General features: G+C 37.8%; 3 protein-coding genes and 1 long non-coding RNA gene across 16 annotated transcripts; 2 read left to right on the forward strand and 2 right to left on the reverse strand.

Moving 5' to 3' along the window:
- Positions 1–424: 424 nt before the first annotated feature.
- Positions 425–8,008, reverse strand: LOC108000989 (uncharacterized). Of its 4 annotated transcripts, none has more exons than XM_017061734.3 (6): positions 5,068–8,006; positions 4,747–4,773; positions 1,669–1,790; positions 1,332–1,571; positions 1,018–1,254; positions 425–585 (listed from the first exon to the last, which is right to left on the reverse strand). In XM_017061734.3, the coding sequence occupies exons 1-6, from the start codon at positions 6,567–6,569 to the stop codon at positions 491–493; spliced, it is 2,223 nt and encodes a 740-aa protein (XP_016917223.2). In that variant the 5' UTR covers positions 6,570–8,006; the 3' UTR covers positions 425–490. The 4 variants fall into 4 exon arrangements, with proteins under 4 accessions (XP_016917223.2, XP_016917225.2, XP_016917224.2 ...); XM_017061736.3 differs by having other exon boundaries at positions 1,022–1,254; positions 5,068–8,002; XM_017061735.3 differs by lacking the exon at positions 4,747–4,773 and having other exon boundaries at positions 5,068–8,008.
- Positions 470–17,817, forward strand: LOC108000990 (solute carrier family 28 member 3). 10 transcript variants are annotated; one of them, XM_062084704.1, is made up of 17 exons: positions 982–1,214; positions 1,671–1,894; positions 2,676–2,814; positions 3,098–3,372; positions 4,168–4,275; positions 14,569–14,616; positions 14,874–14,936; positions 15,157–15,316; positions 15,398–15,569; positions 15,650–15,815; positions 16,016–16,210; positions 16,285–16,446; positions 16,513–16,606; positions 16,672–16,831; positions 16,927–17,095; positions 17,174–17,513; positions 17,578–17,817. In XM_062084704.1, exons 6-17 carry the CDS (start codon positions 14,593–14,595, stop codon positions 17,640–17,642), a joined length of 1,770 nt encoding a protein of 589 aa, XP_061940688.1. In that variant the 5' UTR covers positions 982–1,214; positions 1,671–1,894; positions 2,676–2,814; positions 3,098–3,372; positions 4,168–4,275; positions 14,569–14,592; the 3' UTR covers positions 17,643–17,817. The 10 variants fall into 10 exon arrangements, with proteins under 10 accessions (XP_061940689.1, XP_061940687.1, XP_061940688.1 ...); XM_062084705.1 differs by lacking the exons at positions 982–1,214; positions 1,671–1,894 and adding an exon at positions 470–607; XM_062084703.1 differs by lacking the exons at positions 982–1,214; positions 1,671–1,894 and adding an exon at positions 470–607 and having other exon boundaries at positions 2,676–3,372.
- On the reverse strand, positions 17,752–19,385 carry LOC108000993 (ceramide-1-phosphate transfer protein). The gene is made up of 4 exons (XM_017061751.3): positions 19,056–19,385; positions 18,584–18,792; positions 18,334–18,509; positions 17,752–18,231 (listed from the first exon to the last, which is right to left on the reverse strand). The coding sequence occupies exons 1-4, from the start codon at positions 19,181–19,183 to the stop codon at positions 18,109–18,111; spliced, it is 636 nt and encodes a 211-aa protein (XP_016917240.1). The 5' UTR covers positions 19,184–19,385; the 3' UTR covers positions 17,752–18,108.
- On the forward strand, positions 19,197–19,861 carry LOC133667276 (uncharacterized). Its single transcript, XR_009832610.1, has 2 exons — positions 19,197–19,309; positions 19,381–19,861. It is a non-coding gene; the product is annotated as an uncharacterized LOC133667276 (long non-coding RNA).
- Positions 19,862–23,088: the final 3,227 nt, after the last annotated feature.

Consider the following 23,088-nt stretch of genomic DNA (forward strand, 5'->3'; position numbering starts at 1 on the left):
GATTATACGTACTTTTTTAAACATTTACACTATTATAATTTTCGCGCGTTTTTTACTCCATCTTAAATTAATTTTGACGTAGTGGGGGCATTCGTCTATTGTTTTCATGTAAGATCTATTTTTGTGCGCATAGAATAATAAAAATTACTAGAATGTCATCAACATGATTTTATATAAAAAATTTAGAAAATTTTGTTGAATTCGTTAATAAGTTCAATCTAATTAATTATTCAAAAATAGCAATAAAAAAAATCATTTTTTTAACGAATTCAAAAAAAAGTATTTTTGTTCGACTTAGATATATTTTGTATTGATTATAGTTACTTTTTTCATAAAAATGCATCCTATGTTTCTGTTAGTGCATGTTTGAATCGAGTGATAGTTAAAGGACGGTATTCCCTGTTTTTCATAAAAAAAGTTATCATTTTTTAAAACATAAAGTACAATAATTTACTACTTTCTTATAACATCTAAATATTTTTCTTCCATTTTAATGCCTGCAATTGACGTATGTCTCCGTTTTGCCATTTACGATACGAACGTAACGAGTACAGGCTCGTACGAAGAGTGCAGGTACTCGCTGGTCTGTAGAAAAGAAAAGACTATTGTAAGTATTTAAGTCTCTACAAAAAATAATTTCATTAACAAAATACTTGTAATTTTTTTGTCGTCATTCTAAGACTAAATCGAAATGTTGAAAAGGATATTTAGAATAAATTATGTATCTTAAGAAATTTTTCATTTTTATATCATATAAAGAAGTAGCCATTTTTGAAAAAAAATCTAGTCTCAGTATGACGAAGCTTTGTGTTACCGCCAAATCAAGACGAAAACCACATAGCATCGCCACTAAAATAAATATTGTAAACAATAGTTGCAAATAATAGCAATTTTTATATCTACATCTACATTATATAAATCATTCCAAGTTATGACACACGGTGTTAAATATCACGCAGTATGCAAGCAGGCAATCGAAATCACATCGGAGTTAGTATTGTTAGAGCACACACTCACATGCCTTCTGATCTGAATCCTGATCCACGCAAGACGGTTGCTGAATATATAGAGCCGGTTTCAATGGCCTGCCATCTTGATCTTCAACTTGGATTACCAGACCGTGATTACTTCCGCTTCCATGAGAGTTTCGTGGATTCAATCTCCAGAATCGGAGACCTTGTCTAACATCTAACGCTAAATGAGTACCTTTAAACGTGAGTGGTGTCACTATCGAATCCATCAAACGTTTCTTCGCTGTTGATAAAAAATTTATTCCATGATTTATTTCTTATAAAAAGTTGGCTGAAAATAATTAAATCGATCAAACTTACATCGATGCCTCTTCAAAGTTTTCGTGTAATAATAGACCGATATTCTAATTTTTTTTTCGTCTTCTTCTTCATCGTCAAACGTACTTTCTGAAGAGAACGTTACATTTTCTTGCGGTAATTTAAATATCCGTAATTTGGCAGCTATCACATGATCACTCGAAGTCAAGTTCAATTGAAAATGCATATTCATAGAGAATGAATCCGTCCAAGCATCTTGATCTGTGTTACGTGGAATTTGACCTGATCAAAAAAATAGGATTTTAAACATTACTCGCATATTTTTATATAGATATTATATTTTAGTAATTGAATAATTAATTATCATTAAGAAACTTACAGGTTGGCGAAAACATTGTCAATCTTTCTCGTTGGACTTGATTAGCATCAGTACTGAGGTTGAACCTTCCCGTCAGTGCTAAAACTCGTGTTTTGATATCCTCAATGGCTTTTTCACCTTGGCTACACATATAAAGAAATTTTTACAAACTTAATAGTTATGAAAGATAGTCGACAAACTTTTAACACGAAACAGACAAAAGGAAAGATATGATTTTAATCTATTAGTAAGTAAAAATTGAAAATATTATAATTAGAGAGTAAATTCAAATAGAAGAATTAAAAGTAATCGAAGAATTCTGCGTGCCTGAGTGACGACGTAAAAATTTTCACTTGGAGATACGTGCAAGCTTTCCGGGCAGTAAGACAGGCTAATGGACGGTGGTCAGTGACCTACAGGGCCTATAGTGTGGGTCAGAGATATTTATTATACGTTCTAGACATTGACTAGACAACCATCGTAAGCACTAGTATCTCATTTATCTGGTCTAGGAGGGAACTGTTAATGTATTCGTCTTGCGTTTCAAATTTTGATTTCCACTATTAAGATAAACATTGTTTTATTTTTCGATACTTCATAAAAAAAAGTTTAATCAGCACAAGTTAAATAAATTATATTAATCATAGATCCTGAATAAGCTAAGCAAGTTAATCTAGATTTTATACCAGAAGAGACTTTTAAATATGCATATGTAAAACTCGCGCCAATGATCAGGTGAGATTACGGGATTGCATAACGAAGACTAAGTCGTTAACCAGGCAGGAAAAAAAGGAGGAGCGTCTTTTCTCTGCGTCACTGGCAAGGATTGGACGCCCACTTGGACCTTTGAGCGCAGCCAATCGGGCGTCAACGACCTCGTTGTTGCTCGACAAATAATCAGAAATGGTTTTCCTAAACAATCAGTTGGTCGGGAACAGAACGCATAGTTGAATGCTCGAGGAGAATCGTAAAAAAAATTTTTTTTTTGTTAATCTTCATCTAATTTGTCCCATTCTTTTTGCATCCAGGAATCCCTTTGGAGAAGCGGAAGAGATATACGGAGGAGAGCACTCGGACGAAATCTCGCCACGAAATCTTGTATTCGATTCTAGACATGCTCCTTAATCTAGCCACGTCCAAGTCACGCATTCTACAGCGTCTCGTTGCGTACGTGTCACGTCTGTCTGCCGTCTGGGAAAGGGAAGGACTCGGGTGTCTGGAGGCCGTTGCATCATGAGAATGAATCCAGTGATCCTTCCCGAGTACCGTATTAAGAAAATTGGCCGGTTTTGTAACAGCCTTCGGACTAACATGAAGTAACAGTATCAATAGATAAGATTTCTTTGATTTTTTAAAAAATCTTTTATCCTTCTTTCCCGTGAAGAATAAATTTTTTGCTTAAAAAAGAAAAGATTTTTAGAAAAAATTTTTAATATTATAACAATTTCAGTAGAGTAAAGAATTATCGGAGAGAAAACTTGAGAAGCTGTTAAGGATTAAAAATCGATTAGAGAAGAATCGTTGGTGGTGGGTGTCAAAAGACAAGGGAGAACGTTTTGTATACCGCAAAACGGTGAACGACGACCTGATTGGCGACTGTCAAAAAATGCACGTTGCATCGTCTGGCGGTGAAGTGGGGAGCCACTGACGAAAACTTCCTCCTCGCTCTTCGTTGCGCGTCTCGCATCATCTTTGTCGGCATAGGAAGAGAGACGCATAGACAAGGTCAGCGCATTAAATTAAAATGTGTTACATAACCTCGTAAGAGAGCAGTCCTAACTGCAGTCTGACTAGACACCCGGTGATTACGAGGGTGCTCAACTCAAAATCGTTGTTTCTTCGGTATCTAACAATATTTGTTTCATCGTAGATTTTACAAAAAATAAATTAATTTGTCTAGTGCACCACATAGTTTCATATAATTTTTTTCTTCTTTCAATCACATTTGCATTTTTAATTCTTCATTCACTATCATTATTCTCGAGTAATATGAACAATCCACTAAATGAAGTATCTATATTTTATTTCTTTTATGATCTTTATTGAGATTAAATTTTGAAATCGAACATTTGGGAAATTCTAATTCTTGATGGATTATCTAGATCACCCTGTAGAGACTTGAGGAAGAAGCGGAACGACCGGCACACCGGAGTCCTCACTCTCAGCAGGCTACGCCAGTGCCGACACGAATGCATTTACGCGTCTAGACTTAATAAAATAAAAGAAACGCCTTCGCACCAGAGGCCAAGGTGGTGGTGGAGAAGGAGGGTGATTTAAAAACATAGTTAGGGACCACAACGGAATTTCCATTGTATATTTTCGCTCTAGTCTCTATCCCGGTATCTGTCTTTTCAAAAGATAACGAGCACCATACTTGCCCGATAAATCATTTTTTTAATGAAAAATTTTTCCGTGCATCACTGATTTTTATATTAAATCATTCTTGCGATTCTAAATTTTCTTGCGTTGATCTTGTTCAGTAACGATTCAGTAATTGATATTTTACATTTTTCTGTTTAGAAAAAGAAACGGCAGAGGAAAAGTAAGGAGAAATAGCTGAAGAAGCGGGCGCTGATCAACCCGAGGCGAGAAATTCAGTGGCGCTCCGTGATTCTTCGTTTCGTCATGGTATTTTTACGGGCCATTGAGATATTTTTACGTAGCGGGGGCAATGATTCGTCAAGAACGTCTTTGTCGTTCAGTATTCGCGAGCAGAGGCCTGGATTATGTCGTTGGAAAATCATTTGCTTTTTTTCTTCTTCTTGCAATAATTAAAAAAAGGAGTTCAACGATAACGTTTGAGGAAAGGAGGAGAAAAAAAAGGAAAACGAACGTTACCTTTTCATGCAGACACAATACACTTCCACAAAGCATAGATTTTCCGTTATTATCACAATAAATCGTGCAATGCGAGCAATGAGATAATCGTGATGAGAGAATGTATTTTTAAATTATGCAAGCTAAGCAAGATAGAAATGGTCGATCGGAAGAGCAAAACAAAAAAGAAAAAAATTCGACAGAATTTATCTGTCTATCTTATTCGGCACACCGAGTCCCTTACCCGAAAAATGATCATAGTACCATCGGGATGAAGCTTACCTGTCGAAGCTTGAGGTTAGGTTTCCTCTAAAAGACACAAAAAGCACATTTGTATAGATACTAATTTTCGCGCTTGCCGTTTTGCAAGAAGCAAGAAAGACACACGATGATTGACATTTAATGTGACATGTAATGAATGCGAAAAAAATCGAGTCGTCCCGTTTTCGAAATTTTCATTTTTCCCCCATGACTCGAATCTACGAGCTAAAATTCCGATTAAAGAGAAATTTATCTTGAACTGTGAAAATGAACATTCGAGTCGAAGCAACAAATTGGAAAAACGTAGAACTATGAATGATGATTTGATTTGATCTTACTTACCCTCGTCGATGGGCAATAGCCACTTGTAGATATGACGATAGATTCGCCAAAGGAAGATTGCCGGCAGAAATGTTATTGTTAGATACGAAGAGCTTGACAGAATCAGGAGTGTCGTTCAAATACCCCAACGTGCTGTTTTCGTTCTCCTCTGTGTTCCAATTTAGTCGGGAATCGTGACTAGAGTCTTCATAGTCGGACGTTTCGTTCTCCTCCGTGTTCTCGAAACTAAGGGAATCCACGAACTCGGGGAGTACTCTGTAAACATCGTCTTCGACCCATTCGAGCCCTTCGTACTCGCTAATCTTTTTATTTTCATTAGTTTTCTCTTCATTTTTCAAGACAGATACGGATTTATCGGTAGAATCGATGATGCGAGCGTCGATATTCGTTTCATTTTTGTCGTTTAAAATTTCATCCGGTACGGTACTTTCCGTCGTAGTGTTGCTACTACTCGATGTCGAAGATGTGGCTGCAGTAGAATAATCATTATTTAGATAGTTACTCCTAACATTGATGCTACTCAATTGATAAACCAGAGGTAGAGTAGCAATAGTAGTTGAAGACATCGATGGCGGTGTCGATACATGAAAGGGATTACCGGCATTTTTTAAAGTCGCGTGTCTCGTAGTTGTCGAAGAATCGTGATGTTTGGATGTCCTGGAACGATTTTTACTCGTTTCGTCGGAACTCGAGCTGGAATCGAATTCGGAATCATCGTATCGAATCTTGAAGACCACGTGAGGCTCCATCACCCTGTCAAAATCTCTATGAAGATTATTCGCGATCTCTTCCTCTTTGGAAGCTTTGGTAACCTCTTCGTAATCAACAGCTGTAGCTTCTGACCAAGACTGCTGAAATTCCATGTTGGACGGCAGATTCTCGTAATCAAGGATCGCCTGTCGATTATACGCTTCGAAGTCAAAATCCTTGTAGGAAGGTGATCTATCCACATGGCGGTTCTTCTTACCTTCTCGTTTGTCGCTTTCGAAATGAGGATTTCTCGAAAAGGGACGATCCGTGGATTTTTTACTCCAATTTTTAACCTTTCTCTCTCCGTCTCCTCCTCCGTACAATACTTTCGTCCAAGACTTCACGCTCTCCTTCTTCCTCAATTCTTCATCCTTCTTCTTACTCAATTCCCTCTCGCGAATCGCAAGAACTTCCTCCAAACTGTAATTCAGACTTTTCAATAGCAGCATATCGCCCGTGCTAAGATCACCGGTGATTATTTTTAAGATAGCTTTCTCCAGCATCTTCTCCAGCCTCCTCTCGCTAAAAGGGACCGTGCGTTTAATTTCCTCGCCCTTCGAGCCCCTGCTCTGCTTCTCGCCCTCGGACAGTACCACGTTCTTATTGTCACTGGCCGTGTACCTTTTCGCGTGGTCCATCGGGTCCCCCTTTTTCTTATCGTCCACGTGGATACCGCGATGATGATGGTGGCACGATACACTGTTCATAGTCGAGACGACCAACAGCAGCACGAAGAACTCGAATAATTCCATGACGACAACTGGGCGATTTTTTCGTGAAAGGCGGAGGGGGAGGGGGCGGGAGAGGCGGGAAACTCTCACTTCGCTCTTTTTCGTCTGCTTTTCTGTCAAAATTCTATCGCGGAGAAGATAAATGGCACCACTTTGTTCGTGCGACAAATGCGGCCACCGTTATCGCTCAATGGATGCCTCCATATTTACGAGCCACGAGGGATTTTACAACCCCCCTCGAAGAAGAGAGGAATCGGAATGTGTTAATGTGGGAAACGTGTTGCGAAACCGCGTGTTGTACCTCCCGTATCGAAACCAGTGACCCAGAGAACGATGAGGCGAACGCCAAGACGGAAAGACGTTGCGGTGTGTCCGCGTTACGAAGAAGTGTTAAACAAACTGGTCCGTGATACGGAGTGGCGGGTGATCGCGGACTAGTCTAATCGCATCAGGAAGCCGCGGTATATATGTAAGTAGGAAAGATTCGTGGCATGCGTGTGCACGGGCTGAGCAGTAAGTCTCAACTGAGCCGAGCTGGCCTGCTCACGGACATAATTCTGTCTACTCACTAATTCCGAGACAAGCACGAAGCCGCGAGAGGAGACGCGCCGGTGTTACTACGATCATTCGTTTTTTTTTTCTTCTTCTCCTTCGTCTCCTTTCTCTTTCTCTCGGTAAGTCTGTTCCTCTCGCTCCACCCGCCGCGCGCGTGTGGTAATCCCTTTCCCTCGCTCGCCGAAATCCCGCGGACGACCGCCTTTTCTCTCTCTCCGTGACGCTTTATCGCACCCGCTTCTTCTTCCACTTTCTTTTCCTTCCTTCCTTCCTTCCTTCTTTCTTTTTCTTTCTTTTTTCGATCGTCGTCCGATTTTCCTCTCTCTCTCTCTCTCCCTCTCTCGTTTCAATTTTTCAACGGTTCCACTCGCCTCCACTCGTTTCCTCCACTCGTTTCCAATCGTCGGTCGTACGATCGAGGCGCACAACTAGCGGTAAGGAGAAGCTAATTTTCTGGACGCGATGGGCCGCATATACTTATCGAAATTTGTCGCAGGAGCGATGACGGCTAGTGACGGGGAACGAGTGAATTGGCGCGACGCGACATCGAGGAAGGAGGAATTTTCATTTGCGGTGGAAATTGGAAACGTATGGGAGGAGGCGAACGTTTGGAGAGGAACGCGAGCCCTGTGGTGGCTCGCGGGGCGAACGAAGGAAACGAAAATCGGAGGCGCGGAGGAGGCGCGAAGAAATGATCGAGGAGGCACCTTGTATTCGGCTGCTTGTTTCAGGGGCAGCCACGTACGACTTTATAGGGTGTCTCCCTCTCCACCGTCTAGACGAATCGAAGATATGATCTTTGAATCATAATGTATCGCTTTTAATAAATGCAGCCTCCGCGTGCGTGCGTGAAAATACGATGCGTGGCAAAGCACGTCGACGACGGGGGCCCAAAAAGAAGAACGGGAACGAGGAAAGAGGGGAAAAAACAAGCGGAGACCGAGAGAGACCGGGAGAAACGAAGCGGGACGAAAGATAACCCGTGCTCGTGATCGGATCGGTCAGCGGAATCCGTGTGAAAATCCATAAATTTCGCGCGCGAGAGAGAGAAGAGATTAGAAAGGTCGCGCCTGACGCAAATTGTAGCGGCGCGGTCGAATCTGTAAATTAGGTTAAAGGATTCGGTTCTTTGAACCTGTTTACTCTGTCCATCTCTCCGGTGGACCAGATGTCGGCTGGGATATTCCAATTCCACCTTTTTCTTAACGATAAATCTTCGTTCTTGATATTATATCGTAATCGTATCGAGGCTAGGATCTACCGGGAAAAGTTCACGTTTAAAATTCTTTCACATTAGATCGCGCGCATCTATTCTCAGACCGATAAGTTTTAATTAACGATATATGTCTCGATAAAAATCTCCAGCCCGGAGAACCGCGATCATTAAATGATCTTACAAGACGATCGTAAAGATGATTTAACAATGAACGTTTCCTGGACGAAGGATGGATTTAGATTCTGCTTCGCCCCCGTTTGCCTAAACAACTTGGAAGTCTTGTTGTAACAGAAAACAGAATTCTCTCACTTAATGATCAATTCCTTCTCTTTTGGCAGGTGGCCATCGCCTAGGATAAACCTAGTGTATCCATTATCTCCTCCTTTCTCGTCGCGTGATATTTCGAAAATTTTCGAATTTTCGTCACACGTATTTCCCCATACGTATTTTCGGAACGGTCGAAATCGAAAAAAGGGTAAATTCCTACTAAATGCGCGCTTTCTGATCGAATCAACAGGACTACCTAGACTCACCCCCTGTTGCAGCAAGTCACGTCGTCGTCGTCATCGTCGTCGCGTTTTGGATCACGCGTGCATATCGTCGCGTGTAGACACGTGCACGCATTTAAATGTAGAAAAGGAAACGGCGGAGGGATCGGAGAAAAGAAGAGGAGGCAGACGAAAGAGAGAGGATGCAATTTGATCCGGCGAAGAGAGGCAAGTCGAATCTCTCCGACGACGACGGTGCAATACGGTCATGTATGACGTCACCTCCGAATCTTCCGTCGCGATTCGGACGTACGGACAGACAATCTGGCGTCTAGACGTACCAAAATAAATAACACGGGGCCTTGCCTCGCCATCAAACTGTTTGCAATCGTAATACTCATCCGTCGGCCTTGCGGGCCCCTCGTTCTGGACAGGGATGAGGAATAGAGCGGAACCGTTTCAGAAGTGGTTCGTGGGCATTTCGTATTAGTCTGAACCGGCCGATCTGGCATCCTGCGAGATATCAATTTCGAAATTGATATCAAGATTATTCGAGTTGGCGGATGACCTGGTAAACGATCCGGTAAACTCTTGAAAATTTATTTCAATAAGTATCGTAAGTAACGATTAGTTTATTCGTTTTCTTTTATTTCGTTTTCAGGAATAAGATTGGAATAATATCAACGATTCTTATAACTCGTATCGTTCCCCGTCAGATCAACGGAGTAATCGATCGATGTGAAAAGGTATCGATGATGGTAATCGGACAGCGCGTCAGACAGACGCCAGAGTAGGTTCGATGACTTTCTCCGCTGACCCAAAGTTCGTCAATATTTCGGTCAGTTCACGGATTTTCTCGGATATCTTGGCAAATTGATGCGAAACGATTCGGCGTAAAGCGTGTAAACCGTGGACGTGGTTGCGCCATTAGACTCGTATCTGGCGAATCGGTATCGAATCGAAAGAAATAAGGGAAGGGAAGAGAGAAAAAGATAGGACGGGACAGGTTAAGCGTGTATATTAGTTCGATCAAAGGTGAGAAGGCGGGAATTCGTAGAAAATGAAAAAAACAAGAAAAAAAAGAGAAAGAAAAAAAGAAAATGGAAATGGTGCAATTTGCTCGACTCGGATACATCTCTCTCTTCCTCCTTCATCTCGGCGGACGCAGACGATTATCGAGATAAGGAGTACCTGGAATCCGACAGGAGAGAGAGATCGGTCCCGCCTGCTCGATCCTCGAGCTTCGTGGAAGCGAAATTTGAATTTCGAATCGTATTGCGCAATCCCACCCACGCATAGGTGCACTCGTTTCGAGGCCTCGCCATCGTACGTGGGATTGTATAAAATCGAAAATAAGAGTTAGGCCGATTCGGGTGTGGGGGCCACCCCTCTTATAATATTCCAGCATTTTTTGCCGGTCGCGGATAAAATATTCTAGCAATAATCCCAACGATCTAGCCGATTTCACAAGCACCGTTACATCATACATAATTACAATAAATTAGTCGTGCCAATGCCAATCATGATTTTCTTCGTCTTTCACATTAAATTTTCGTCTCGTTTCTTCTTCTTCTTCTTCTTCTTCTTTCATGTTCCTTCTTTCTCCTTTTTTTTTATCATTGACTTTTCTCATCCCGACCGATAAACAAGCGTTAAAACGAGTATCGTGCGCTATTAGATTATAACGTATGAGATGCAGCCTGGTTAGTTAGAGATGAGAGATAAAATAAATTCGCTGTCAGAGCAGAAATTACCCCTTCCCGTCTGTCCAGCGCGTGTCCGGCGCGGAGATTAATTTCCAGTGGCTACCGAGCTTTCGGAAGATGATCGTTGACCCAGATAAGGGAACATCGGAACTGACGTAGATATGATAAAGGGCGGAATCCGACTCGTCTCATCATCTCGGGAGAAGAGTCGCGTGCTGCGCGCTGGAAGATGGATCGGATTCGTCGCATTCCAAGGGATCTGGTGGGGCGAGGCCGAAGGCAATTTTAATGCGCGCCTCCGTCTATTTTCCTCCACGAAAAATTATCGCTCCCTTCTCCCTACTATCGCCCGATTCGAGGGAGTGAAATTAAAAACGCATTGCAAACGGCATTGCAGCCGATTTCGAAATCGATACATGTGTCTTCGCGAGAATATCGATTATTCGCGGCTTGGCGCTGGAACCCCCTATATTCCAATTAGAAATGCATTAAAATTGTCACGGGGAGTAATTTAAACTGGATAGCCGTACGTGATAAATCGTCCGTCGAAGCGATCGTTCGAAACTCGTTCCCCGATTCTTCCTCGTGCGTTTCGAAGGGTTCCCTCTCTTTCTCTCTCTCTCTCTCTTTAGATGTTTGCGCAGAATCGCGAGAAACAAGAGAGGAGCGGAAGGAAGAAGAACGCTTTCGAGTATCTTCAATTCTCTTCGGTTCTCGTGTATCCGAATCTCGGTTCTAGGACGGCAGAAAGATGCGATCTGGTTTACTGTTTCCATCGTGGCCAGCAACTACGCATTTCCGCTCGTTGAATTCCTCTGTGGGAATGAACGGTGTTCGCTTGGATCAGATACGATACGTTCGGCTGAACCAGATCCATGTACCAGAATCCGACCAAATCGCCGATCGTAGTGCAGCCCTCGGTTGTTTTTTTTCTTTCTTTCTTTCCTTTTTATCTTTCTGTCCCGATCGCCTCCTTCTCAGCCTCCCGTATCTTTCTCAATTCCGAATTCCGAACTCTTTCTTCTCGAGAAATGGCGCGCGTTGATAATAATTGATCGAACTGGATCGTGGTAAATTGTCAGAGACCCATCGAGACCCACCAGTTTCGCCAGATAGATTTCCTCGAGAAACGGGAAGGCAACGACGACGCCGCCCCGCCTTTGCCTGTAGCATCTGTAACGCCGATGTTTATCCACAAGTTATGCCGTTCGGATTTCGCTATTCTCATCGAGTTTGGCGGTGTGCCAGGAACCTAAAACTGGCTTGCTCAACTTCTACTACGTAGAGCAGGAAAATAGAGGAGGTGTGCGGAATTATCAAGGCCGTAGACAGTTCGACGGAGTCGAAATCGGCTTCGAAAAATGTAAATTGAGCGTGAGTGGCGGGAGCGTACGTCAATCGTTCGTTTGACGCGACTCCGATTTATCTCGGAAACAAACTCGATTCTATTCGTGTTCTTAGAAACAAATTCCTTGAAATTCGAAATGTATATGATGTATATGCGAGGAAGGAAACGACGACGATGGGATGTAAAAGGGAGATAATTATTTTAAAGAGAATTTCTTGCCGCGTAGATGTAGATCAAGGACGATTCGCGTCTCATCTTTCTCCAACAGCTTCTGTCGAACCGTGGTATAAGCAACGTCTGGGAAATCAAATTTCTTGGCAGGTGGAGGAGAGTCGGATAGCGGAGTGAAAAACACGCGGGCCTGGTTTCCTACAAAAATTTATACGTGACTGGTGGTTGAATTGCTCCTGTCTCGTCTCCCGTCGCGTCTCGGTTAGATAAGAACCGCGTCATCTTCCCGATTCCACCATCGTTTTAATCTTATTCTCCATCGAATTAAACCACTGGCGGATTCTCGATGAAAGAAAACACTTCGCTCCTATTTCTCTCGTGGATCGATCGAATTCGAAACGAGGCTGCTCGAGAACGTGTTTTCTCAAGTCTTGCGTCGTGCGTGAATTTCGTCGCCGAATCGATCTCGAATGTTTTCTTCCCGAGAAAGACCTTCGAACGGTCTTCCACGCGCGCGCCCAAGAAATCTTCCTCTCTCGTTATGGCTTGGATAAAGCCACCTTATATAATTTGATCGAAATGTCGGTTTTCAAGGAAAAAAAACACGAGACAATTACGACGTGTTTCAACTTGGTCCACGCCTCGGGCGTGGATACTTTTGTTGTAAACATTTCTTAAATAAGAACGAGTGAAAGCTTGGATGATAAGATCGACCGATTACCTTACCGTCTAATTACGATATAATTCCTCGTAAAGATCGTAAGTGATAAAATGATATTTTTTTTCCAGCGAGTAGAATTTTAACAAATTTCCCGTTGTTTTATAAATTTTGCCTAGATTAATAAGTAATCGGGAGAACGAGCGCGGTTTCTATTGTTATCTTCCTCGATTACGAGGCGCAAAAATTTAACATCGTCCAATTCGTCTCGAATTTATTTCACGGAAATCCCTTCGTTATTCTGGAAGAAGAAGAAGAAGAAAAAAAAAAAGACTTCATCGAGGCAAGGCGGTGAAAATTCGTTATACTCCTCTGTAATTATATCCACGTCTCTCTCATTGAGCGCGACTACAACTCCCACGAACAAGTTTCCAGGTGCATGACTAATGCAATCCTTCCCGCGCATGACAATTATTTTTTATCGTCCAGGAAACGGGCATCTCGTAATTTCCTTCGTCTCGTAGCAGTCGTTACCGAAGCAGTGTCTTACTGAAAATCTGTCTATGTCGGTGCGAGTACGATCCAGGAACGGGTATCTGAATTGCGAGCGGATATCGTCGATTACGGGCACGGTTTTCCGGTTTGGCCGGTGCGTGTACAGGTTCCAACGACTCGTGCGTGGCTAAACACGGCGGAAGAATTTTGATGGACCGCGCAAGAGAAAGTATCGAAAGGCCCGTCGCGACGTTCACCCTGTTAAATTGCGTTTCGCGTCCGATCCTTCACCCACGATCCGTTACGACGACGCGTCGTCACGTGACCGACGACGGCTACGTCCCGTGTGAAAAAAGCGGCGAGGAATTTTTTTCCAACTGCCGCCGATACAATTGCCCTGCCTCCTCGAAATCCGTGGTTCCTTTCGGATTCGGGGCTCGTAGGGCTCGATCGATGGACGAGGCATTCGAATCGACCGAATCCGAGGATTGTCCCCTGCCCTCCTCGTCTCGCTCATCAATTATTTTCGTAGCGAAAATTACTTTCGTATCCCATTAATTCCCCATTTGCTTCCCCGATTATTTACGTAAAGATATTTGTTTCGAGATACATTCCTTCCCCCTCTCCGGCCTTTTTTTTTCGTTTTACGATTTGTAAATTAATTGTAAAAATTTATTATATTTATATATATATATATATATAATATATATATACATGCACCGAGAACGGTATAAACAAATGTACTTGATTATTTTATCGCACGGTAGTTAGAATTTCGCGATAACGGCGCTTAACCCCTGTCCCCTGCTCGAGCCGAGGTCGACCGTGTAAAACGAGGTCAATTGTAAAATCTTGTACTCGAAATCCATTATTAGCCTCCCCCTACTATCTAATCATCGAAGCACCGTCAAACGGTAATGATCCGATCTTTAGTGATCCAAGAGACTTATCTCGGTGCACGTGAACCATGATATCAATGGCATGATAGTATATATGATGTTAATAAGAGATATTCGATGTCAGTAACATTTTTCTCTTATCCAGTGACGAATCGTGATCAAAAATTTGTAACTTAACGTTTATAGTTTTGATTCAAATCAAAGTTGTAAGATTTTTCTGCAGTATGTGATAAAAATTATATAATTTGAAACGATATAATCAATGTTGAAAAAATAGTTGATAGTTTTTTTTTTTTATTGTGTTTAGAAGAAAATGATCGTTTTACGATCGGTTTAATATATTAAACAACCGAATTACTTTTATCGGTATTATCGTATATTTAATCAGTTATCATTCCATTTATAAATTACTTATGTTTATAAATTATATTCTCTACGAATAATTAAATAACTTAACTTTGTTTTTTTCCTTTTTCTCGTTTAGTATACGTTGGTGACATAACGAGACATGTCTGCAAATCCAGCATTTGAGGTATTTTTACATTCCATATTTTTCCTGCGCGATATCCCTATTCAATTATGCATAATTGTGTACAAATTTTTCGACAAGAGTACACTCTTTATAACCTCATTTAACTCATTCGTTACATTTTACGTTAATTCAAATATAATTTTCAAGAATCCATTTGTTCGATTGAGGTTAAAAAAGAAACTCGTTGGCATTTCCACGATTAACTATTTCTAACAAGGTTTCTCTATTTTTCTTTTTTCTTTTTTTTTTTTTTTTAGAACACCGAGTTAAACGTGTTAGAGACTGGTCATCTGACAGACGAATCGATAACGGAAAACAAGGTATGTAACATATTTGTAATTCTTGTTAAAGAATGCCATTGTTCACTGCAATTAATCGATGATTAGTTGATTCAATGAGATACTTCGTTTAAAATATTGAATATCGATAAATAGATAAAATTGTGTAGAATTAAATTTGTTACGAAATATTATCTTTGTTATCACTTGATTATATTTAATTATTATATTTAATTTTTTTTAAGAACTATATCTCTTTCAGGGGACAAGAGAAAAATCAAGTGATTGTATACAATCGATATACGATGCATTGGACGATTTCCTTTCGAAGCATCATCGAGTGGTTCATTTTTTCTTGATGACTCTAGGCAATTTAATTGTATTAATTTATTTTATTTTTGCCACAATATATTGGAAAAATAGTAAGTTGTCACAAGCGTGAAAATATGATTGTTCCGTTTTTACATTATTTTATTACATTATTATAACTCAGTCTTTGTTAGATTACAACTACTTCGATTGGTGCCATGGTTATGGTTTGCTACTCCTTATATTAGCGATCGTTTATGGCTCACTTTTTTATCATTATGCCCTGAAACCTTTCTTTGGAAAAATATTCGTTTATTGTCATCGGCCATACATCAGCAATATCACCAACAATTTCCGAAAGATAAAGTAAAAATATTCATTCGAAACAAAACATTCGTTGCTTTAAAAGTTTTTACTAACTATTTTATTATATTATTTTTTTGCAGATATGGCAACATTATCGGTCAAACAATAATTTATACATGTATCTTTACTGCTATCATTGTATTCCTTATTATCGACACTGTAAACTCGAGAGAAAGATTAATGAGTGGAATCGGAATCATCGTATTGATAAGTTTAGGATGGATATTCTCAAAGCATCCTAGTCACGTGAGCAAATCTTAGTTTAATTAGGATTAATTTTAAGAACTATATCAATTAATTATTTTTAATTCTTTTATCGAATAATAATATAAATGTTTACAATCTCAGATTCTCTTTATTTATCATTTAATATATTAAAGTATCTATCGGAACAAATGGAAAAATAAAGGATAAGAAAATAACGGCTGTAATTTTTATAAATTCAGATAAAATGGAAACTCGTATTGAACGCATTGATCGTGCAAATTATCTTTGGACTTTTTACGATTCGATGGTCTGTTGGTCGATCTATTTTCCAATGTATTGCTGACAAAGTAGAATCATTTCTCAACTTTGCAAAGATTGGTGCAAGCTTCATATTCTCCGATAAACTCATCGCAGATGGCATTTTTGCTTTCACCGTTAGTAAATTCTTTGCTTTTTGAAACCGTTCAACGAATCAATTATTACATTGATCAAGTATTTTTTCTTTTAGGTCCTCCCTGTGCTCTTTTATTTTAATTTTATCATTCAAATGTTGTACTATTTAGGTATTATGCAATGGATTATCTTCAATCTGGGTAAATTTCTGCAAAAACTCATGGGAACTTCGATTTGTGAATCAGTAGTTTGTGCTGGAAATATTTTTATTGGAATGGTAATTGGTATTATGTATTGGATTAAGATTTTCCTTAAGATATTGTGACTGTCCATTCATTTACAGACAGAAACACCGTTAATGATCAAACCTTATTTGAACAAATTAACTACTTCGGAATTGCACACTCTCATGAGTTCGGGTTTTGGTACCGTTTCAGGTGAATAAACAGCAAGCGATATTTAATTGATTCCCAAAGAAACATTAATCTCATTTTAAACTTAGGAACTGTTTTTGCCGCATACATCAATTTTGGTGCAAATCCTGCTCATCTGATAACCGCTACTTTGATGGCAGCACCAGCAACTCTCTGTTATGCTAAATTATTTTATCCAGAAACTGAAAAGATTATAATTACATCCGATAATGTAAAATTAGAAAAATCGTAAGTTTGTAATAAGTTTGAAATGAATAATGTAATGTGATGCACCACTGTATTTTTATCGAATGTATTAATTATCATAAAAAATATTATTTTAGAAAAGACACTGGTTTAATAGACGCAGCGAGTAAAGGTGCTACGGCAGCAATTCCTTTGGTATTGAATATAATTGCTAATATTGTTGGGTTTGTATCCTTTATCGCATTAGTAAATTCTTTATTATCCTGGATAGGATCACTAATTGGTTATGAAAAATTAAGTTTCGAAGTAAGTAAAAAAGAAAAATATTAATATCAAGAAATAATCGTTTGCAGATATTATTTTTCTAAAACGTATTCTTTTTAGCTTATATTATCGAAAGTATTTATACCTATAAGTTGGGTCATGGGAGTACCTTGGGATCATTGTGAGGATGTAGCAACTTTAATAGGTTTGAAGACTACGGTAAATGAATTTGTCGCTTATAAAGAATTGGGAAAATATAAGAAAGAAGGTCGAATTTTTGGTAGAATCGAGGCTATAGCTACTTTTGCGATTTGTGGTTTCGCGAATCCTGGTTCTGTTGGAATCACTATAAGCATATTGACTTCTTTGGCTCCTGATAAAAAAGAAATTATAAGCAATATTGTCATGAGAGCCTTCATTTCTGGATGTGTTATCACTTTTCTTACAGCCAGTGTCGCTGGTAAGATTTGAAAGATCATTATCGCATTAAGAATCTCTTTACTAATGAGAGTAATGTTTTTTAGGAATGCTGGTACCTGATGATTACGAACATATAAGTGCGTTCGTATCAAATAGGACACTTAGTTAATATTTCTAGGTTGTTATGTTTGCCGTTTAAAATATTTAAATATAAAATAAATATAAAATATTTGTAAAATATATGTAAATAGGTAGGATAAATAAGGAAATCTACATTGTTTCAACTTAATTGATATTATATCCTATGTGTTATAATATTAAAATTTCATAGCTAATATCCCATAGCCATACCGATTCTTTATAAATTATACAATTCCCGTATTAATAAATACTAATAAATATATAATAAAATGATTACAACATACAGTACGAATATGAAAACTTAAGCTAGTACATTTTGCACGTTTTCGATAATTATAAATACGATAGTGTATAGTAATAAGTAAAGTATCACAAAAAACATTAATGAGATCGATATTCAATGTATGTATGGAATTGATATATGCATCACATATATGGAATGTTTGCTTTCTCAAGCACCAAAAAGTAAGTGCATTATTCTTCTAAAGATATTTTTATGGTAAACTATGAAGTTGATGAATTTCATAGAGATTGTGTGTACGATTGAACACATCTGCAGTTACTTCTAACATTTTTGGCAGGACATCAACATTCCTTTGAACGTCTGAACCACAGACCTAAAAAAATTAAATTTTAAAATAATTTATTAATTTTATAAAATTAAATTTTAGAACAATCTATTAATTTTAGATTAATTAAAAAAAAATATAAATATTAACCTTTTTAAATAAAAGTTCTCTGGTAGGCATTGTATACATGGCAACTACTGCAGCCTTTCTAATTACCCATGGATGATGCTTAGCTAATGTTTTATTATAAGCATCTTGGCAACAACTGGATGTTTTATCACTATCTGAAAGATCGCCCAATTGCCTTAAAAATTCTCTAATAAAATCTGAAAATTTAAAACATATTAGTAAATGAATTAAAAATAAATACTCATAAATAAATTTTCATACATTGTAGTACCTAAGCCTCTATGAAGCCTCAATAATGTACGAGCTCCATTCGAATAATCTCCCTTATCTAAAATTTTGTTTTCTTTCTCATATTCTATCATAGTCTTTATTGTACCATAGTTTTGATCGTTTTTATTGATCAAATCGATCAATATCTCAATCTTTTGCTTTAAATCCGAGGATACAAAGCCAAAAACACTACCCATCAGTTGAAAAAATCTGTATCATAAGTAATTATATCACACATATGTCAGAGAGAAAAAACAAAGATAAGAAGTGCTCATTTATATTCATTTATAAAATTAGGTCAATAAAAGATGTTACATTGCATACGGCATTGACATTATCATTATCATTTGTTTTTCATAAGATTTTTAAGTGAATTTCACGAAGAAATCAAAATGAACACTAAGTAGATGAAATATTTAACTAATAGCTAAAAGGTTATATGTAATAAAAAATACAATCTGTTATCGTCTTACTTGTAAAGTTCATTATAGGCATCCAAATAGGCTTTGAGATCAATATCATCATCTTGAACGAGAGCTCGATCAAAATGATCATGAACAAGTCTGAGATCAAAATACATCAAATCCATGCCTTCCGCCATTTTCGTGTCACTATATTTAATCGACTACTGACTTGCTTGCTACGCACTTAAATCTTAAGCTGTGTTATCAAAGATGACATATTAATTAAACACAGTTGGTGATAAAATGTGTTATATTAATTGAAAGTGAGATAAGATGTTAACAAAGTCAAATTGATAAGCTGCATATTTAAAAATCAATCTTGTTCTGTTTTTAGGCTAAATAGAATTTGATTATCAATGCTGATAAATTTTAATATCATTAAGGAACATTTTTATTATAAAAATTATATTAAAAAAATTTAGATACATATAAGAAGCATTTTTTAATATCAATGTGATTGTAATAAATTTTATTTTTTGATCCAGTATTTAGTTTCACATGGTTATGGTTTCAATTCGCTTCTTGAATTTGTCGCTTTAAAATCGTAGTAATCGATACTTCAGTTTATCGAATATGGCGACAGGTGAAGTGATAGGTTAACTTTTCTTTTTAAATTCATTTTATTTTATTATTTAAACTACACGTAATTATAAAATTTATCATTTACATATATAATATTACAATTACATTATCATATTCAGATATTGTATGATTTTGTTTTTATTATTATGAATAAAGAATAAGGTTATATATATATATATATTTTATATTAAATATGTTATTATTATATATTAAATTAATTATTAATATTGAAATTTCTTTACATTTAAGATTAAATTTAAATATGTTGTAATATAATATCTGCTTATAATATTTCATATTTTTATTTCAATTTTTGTGATCAATAAGTTCAAAGAAAATTTTGGAGAATTTTGCTGAGCTAGATACGATTCATTTATTGTGTTATGTTTTGGTTCATTTTCGAAAGAGAGATGTATCAGATCTATTATTTGGAAGTGATTGTGCAAATTTGACAAAATTCATAATTGTAATAATAGCCTTTGTTATTATGTTACTATGTATAATCTTTAAATTATTGACAAGAATATAAATTCTAACATTAGCTTCGGCATATGAGTTTTAACGCAGTATATGAATCATATTGTTTAATAAGTTCTCAAAAATCAAATAAAATTTTTTTTATTAACAATATTATTTTCAATTTTAGCAAAAATGAAAAATATGACATATTATTGATGTGATATATTATTAATTAACAATTTTATAATATAAGATTTTATTTGTCAAGATATAATCAAGATATAATCAAAATTAGAAAAAATTAATAATATAATTTTTGCAAAGTTTCAACTATATATGTTTCATATATAATCAATTCTATTAATAATAAGAAGAATTCTATAATTTTTTTCTGCAAATTTTATATAAGGTATTCTTTCTTATTTTATTTATTCTTCTATAATTATATTTAATATTATCTCAATTTATTAATATAAGTTTATTCTATAATGAATAACATCGAATAACATTGAAAGTGACATTAAAATAATAAAATGATTTTAGGATATAATTTAGGATAAAAAATATATACATATGGTACAATAGATTTATACTTTATCTTAATTATTTATATTTTTATTTTTGTTTTTAACTAGAAATTTATTTTTTAAACTTGAAATATGTCTATCGATTTTTAGTTTTTTTGTTCCAAACAAGATTCCAAATATTTCCACTGGAAGACTGCTATACGTAGTCTTTTCATTCTCTTCTTTCCAACTCAATTTAATTGAAAATGAATGATTTTTAAACATTCCAAACTTGTCTTCCAGCTTAGGTTCCAGCTAATTAATTACGGCAATTTAGATTTCATCGTTTGTATTATTGCATATTCATCTACCTAAGTTCATTCATGCGAAAGGAAATAAATGGGAAACAACGGAAAGATATTTTGTAGAGAAAGATACTCTTTTTATAACTTCCTTTTTTTTTTTTTTTTACAATTTTATAATTTCAAGAATTAAGTATTTTACTTACTAAAATCTTGCCATTTCAGATTACTATTAATTATAATCGAAAATTGTTCATCCATAAACTTCAAACTGTACATTAGCACAAATCGGCAATTACCTTTATCGGTAACACGTAGAACAATGATACGAACAAAAGAGTTTGAGAATCTGGCTGACACTAGACGTATGACTGGATGTATGTTGGTAACTGGTGTCCCTGGGGGCGTTAAATAATTCACCACAGCTGGGACTGAGGGTTAGATAAGAGGCGAAGCTTGTGGGAGGGCGAAGGAGGCAAAGGTTGAAGGACCGATCAAATATTCAGGTCTACTTCAACGCGGATGGAGCTAAGCAACGTCGAGTATGAAAGCGTAACCGAGAAAGAAAAATCTACGAAGTCAAATCTAACCGTGTCTGATACCGCTTCGAAAATATTCGCCCTGCTTACGAATTACCGAATTGACGTTCCAAATATTCAGGAGTATTCTATATGTCTCAGCCCTTTTTTTACGATGGTTATCCATATCTAACCAAGTGATCTCGCGAGGATTCAACTCGAACGACCAATCACGCTGAGACGCATAAAAATGTGTCACTGGGGTGTTGTAATGTCGGCCATCGAAGCTTGTCAATAGCGATTTCACCAATCGTCTTCATAGTGCTACGATGTGCTACGAATTCGGTCAACTTCAGCATTTTTTTTCTTTTTTTTCTCTCTCTCTAAGTAGTATCCGAGACGGTAGAAATCATCCAAACGCGATCGTAAAAGAGATTTACACTACGAAGTAGTAATTTGATCATCAGTTCGATAATTGTTATGTCATTTACACTTTCACTTCATTCAATTTTGCCTACCCCTCGAAAGAAAATTGATCTCTCGAACGACAATTGGAGCGACATCGGTCGAAGAAAGGGTCCGAGAAAGAATTGGTCAACGAGGCGTGTTCCGCTCCTAATCATCATTCTAATTATCTCGGTAACCCAATCCACTGTTCGTGTCGCGCCTTGGCTTCCCGCCTCGATTCCCTCCTCAAACTTCTCGATTCTCTCGCCTCGATCCTCACCCTGCCTAACAAATTTTCTACCCTCCTCCCAAACCGGTGTCGTTCGTCTCCTTCGCCGATCCTTCCCTCCCCTCTCCCCCTTCTCTTTTCCTCCTGATTCTCGCTTCCTTTTCCTCCTTGGTCCCGCGACGCATCTCCTCTCCTTTCTTCCAAGTTGAAGTCTAACTGCGGGATTGCCGACGACCGCCCATCTAAGTTTAACAATTAACGACCGATTAGGGAAAAATAAATTGATCGCAAACTAGTGGCGCGTGTCAGAAACAAGCGATCCAACTTATCCGGACGAATCGAGCATATTTGCATCTACATCCGATAAAGCTGTTGGAAACTTTTGATTGGGGGAGAAAATGTTAAACGAACGTGGAAGATGGTAGGAGAAAATTATTACCCATGAGAAAGAAATATTTTTATGGATAAAGAAGAAACGATCGTCACGGGGCAAAAGGCGAAGTGAGGCGAGGCGAGGCGACGGTGACTAGACGTCAGACACCCTTACGAATTTTTTTCCTCCCTTCGACTCGTCCTTTTGTCCCGGTTGTCAAGGCTGACAAGGAGTGCAAGCATCGGGGACGAGGTATTTGTCATACGTCGATAGGCGTCAGGATTGACATACTCCGCGAGCGTGAAACGGAAGCGGCGTTTGGGGCGGCGACGATTGAAGGGTTCCGAGGGAAAGACAGATAAATATTTGAGGAATTTGTCGTCGTGAAAGAGGCCGAGAGACCTATCGCTTGTTTACCAGCTCTGTAAAAAAGGATTTCAGTCAATCCCCGTATGCAGAACGCACGAGGGTGAGGACGAGGGCGAAGACGATAGGGGATGTCCTCGTAATTATCGTGAGAAAACGCGATTTTTCCTTCTCTCTCTCTCTCTCTCTCTCTATTGTACTTTCAACGATGCATTATTTTAACATGATTTTTATCTTTACTCTTTTCTTCTCGCACGAAT

This window comes from Apis cerana, linkage group LG14 (genome assembly GCF_029169275.1).
Source record: "Apis cerana isolate GH-2021 linkage group LG14, AcerK_1.0, whole genome shotgun sequence".
Lineage (NCBI taxonomy): Eukaryota > Metazoa > Arthropoda > Insecta > Hymenoptera > Apidae > Apis > Apis cerana.

Coding starts and splice junctions, on each gene's coding strand:
- LOC108000989 (XM_017061734.3), bottom strand. CDS start 6,569: ATGGAATTATTCGAGTTCTTCGTGCTGCTGTTGGTCGTCTCGACTATG. Junction 1,791..4,746: donor CTAACCTCAAGCTTCGACAG/GTAAGCTTCATC, acceptor TTATATGTGTAG/CCAAGGTGAAAAAGCCATTG. Junction 1,255..1,331: donor AACTTTGAAGAGGCATCGAT/GTAAGTTTGATC, acceptor TTTTATCAACAG/CGAAGAAACGTTTGATGGAT.
- LOC108000990 (XM_062084703.1), top strand. CDS start 14,593: ATGTCTGCAAATCCAGCATTTGAG. Junction 15,816..16,015: donor TCTCAAAGCATCCTAGTCAC/GTGAGCAAATCT, acceptor TTATAAATTCAG/ATAAAATGGAAACTCGTATT. Junction 16,211..16,284: donor ATGGCATTTTTGCTTTCACC/GTTAGTAAATTC, acceptor TTTTTCTTTTAG/GTCCTCCCTGTGCTCTTTTA.
- LOC108000993 (XM_017061751.3), bottom strand. CDS start 19,183: ATGGCGGAAGGCATGGATTTGATGTATTTTGATCTCAGACTTGTTCAT. Junction 18,510..18,583: donor GAGGCTTCATAGAGGCTTAG/GTACTACAATGT, acceptor TTAAATTTTCAG/ATTTTATTAGAGAATTTTTA. Junction 18,232..18,333: donor GAGAACTTTTATTTAAAAAG/GTTAATATTTAT, acceptor TAATTTTTTTAG/GTCTGTGGTTCAGACGTTCA.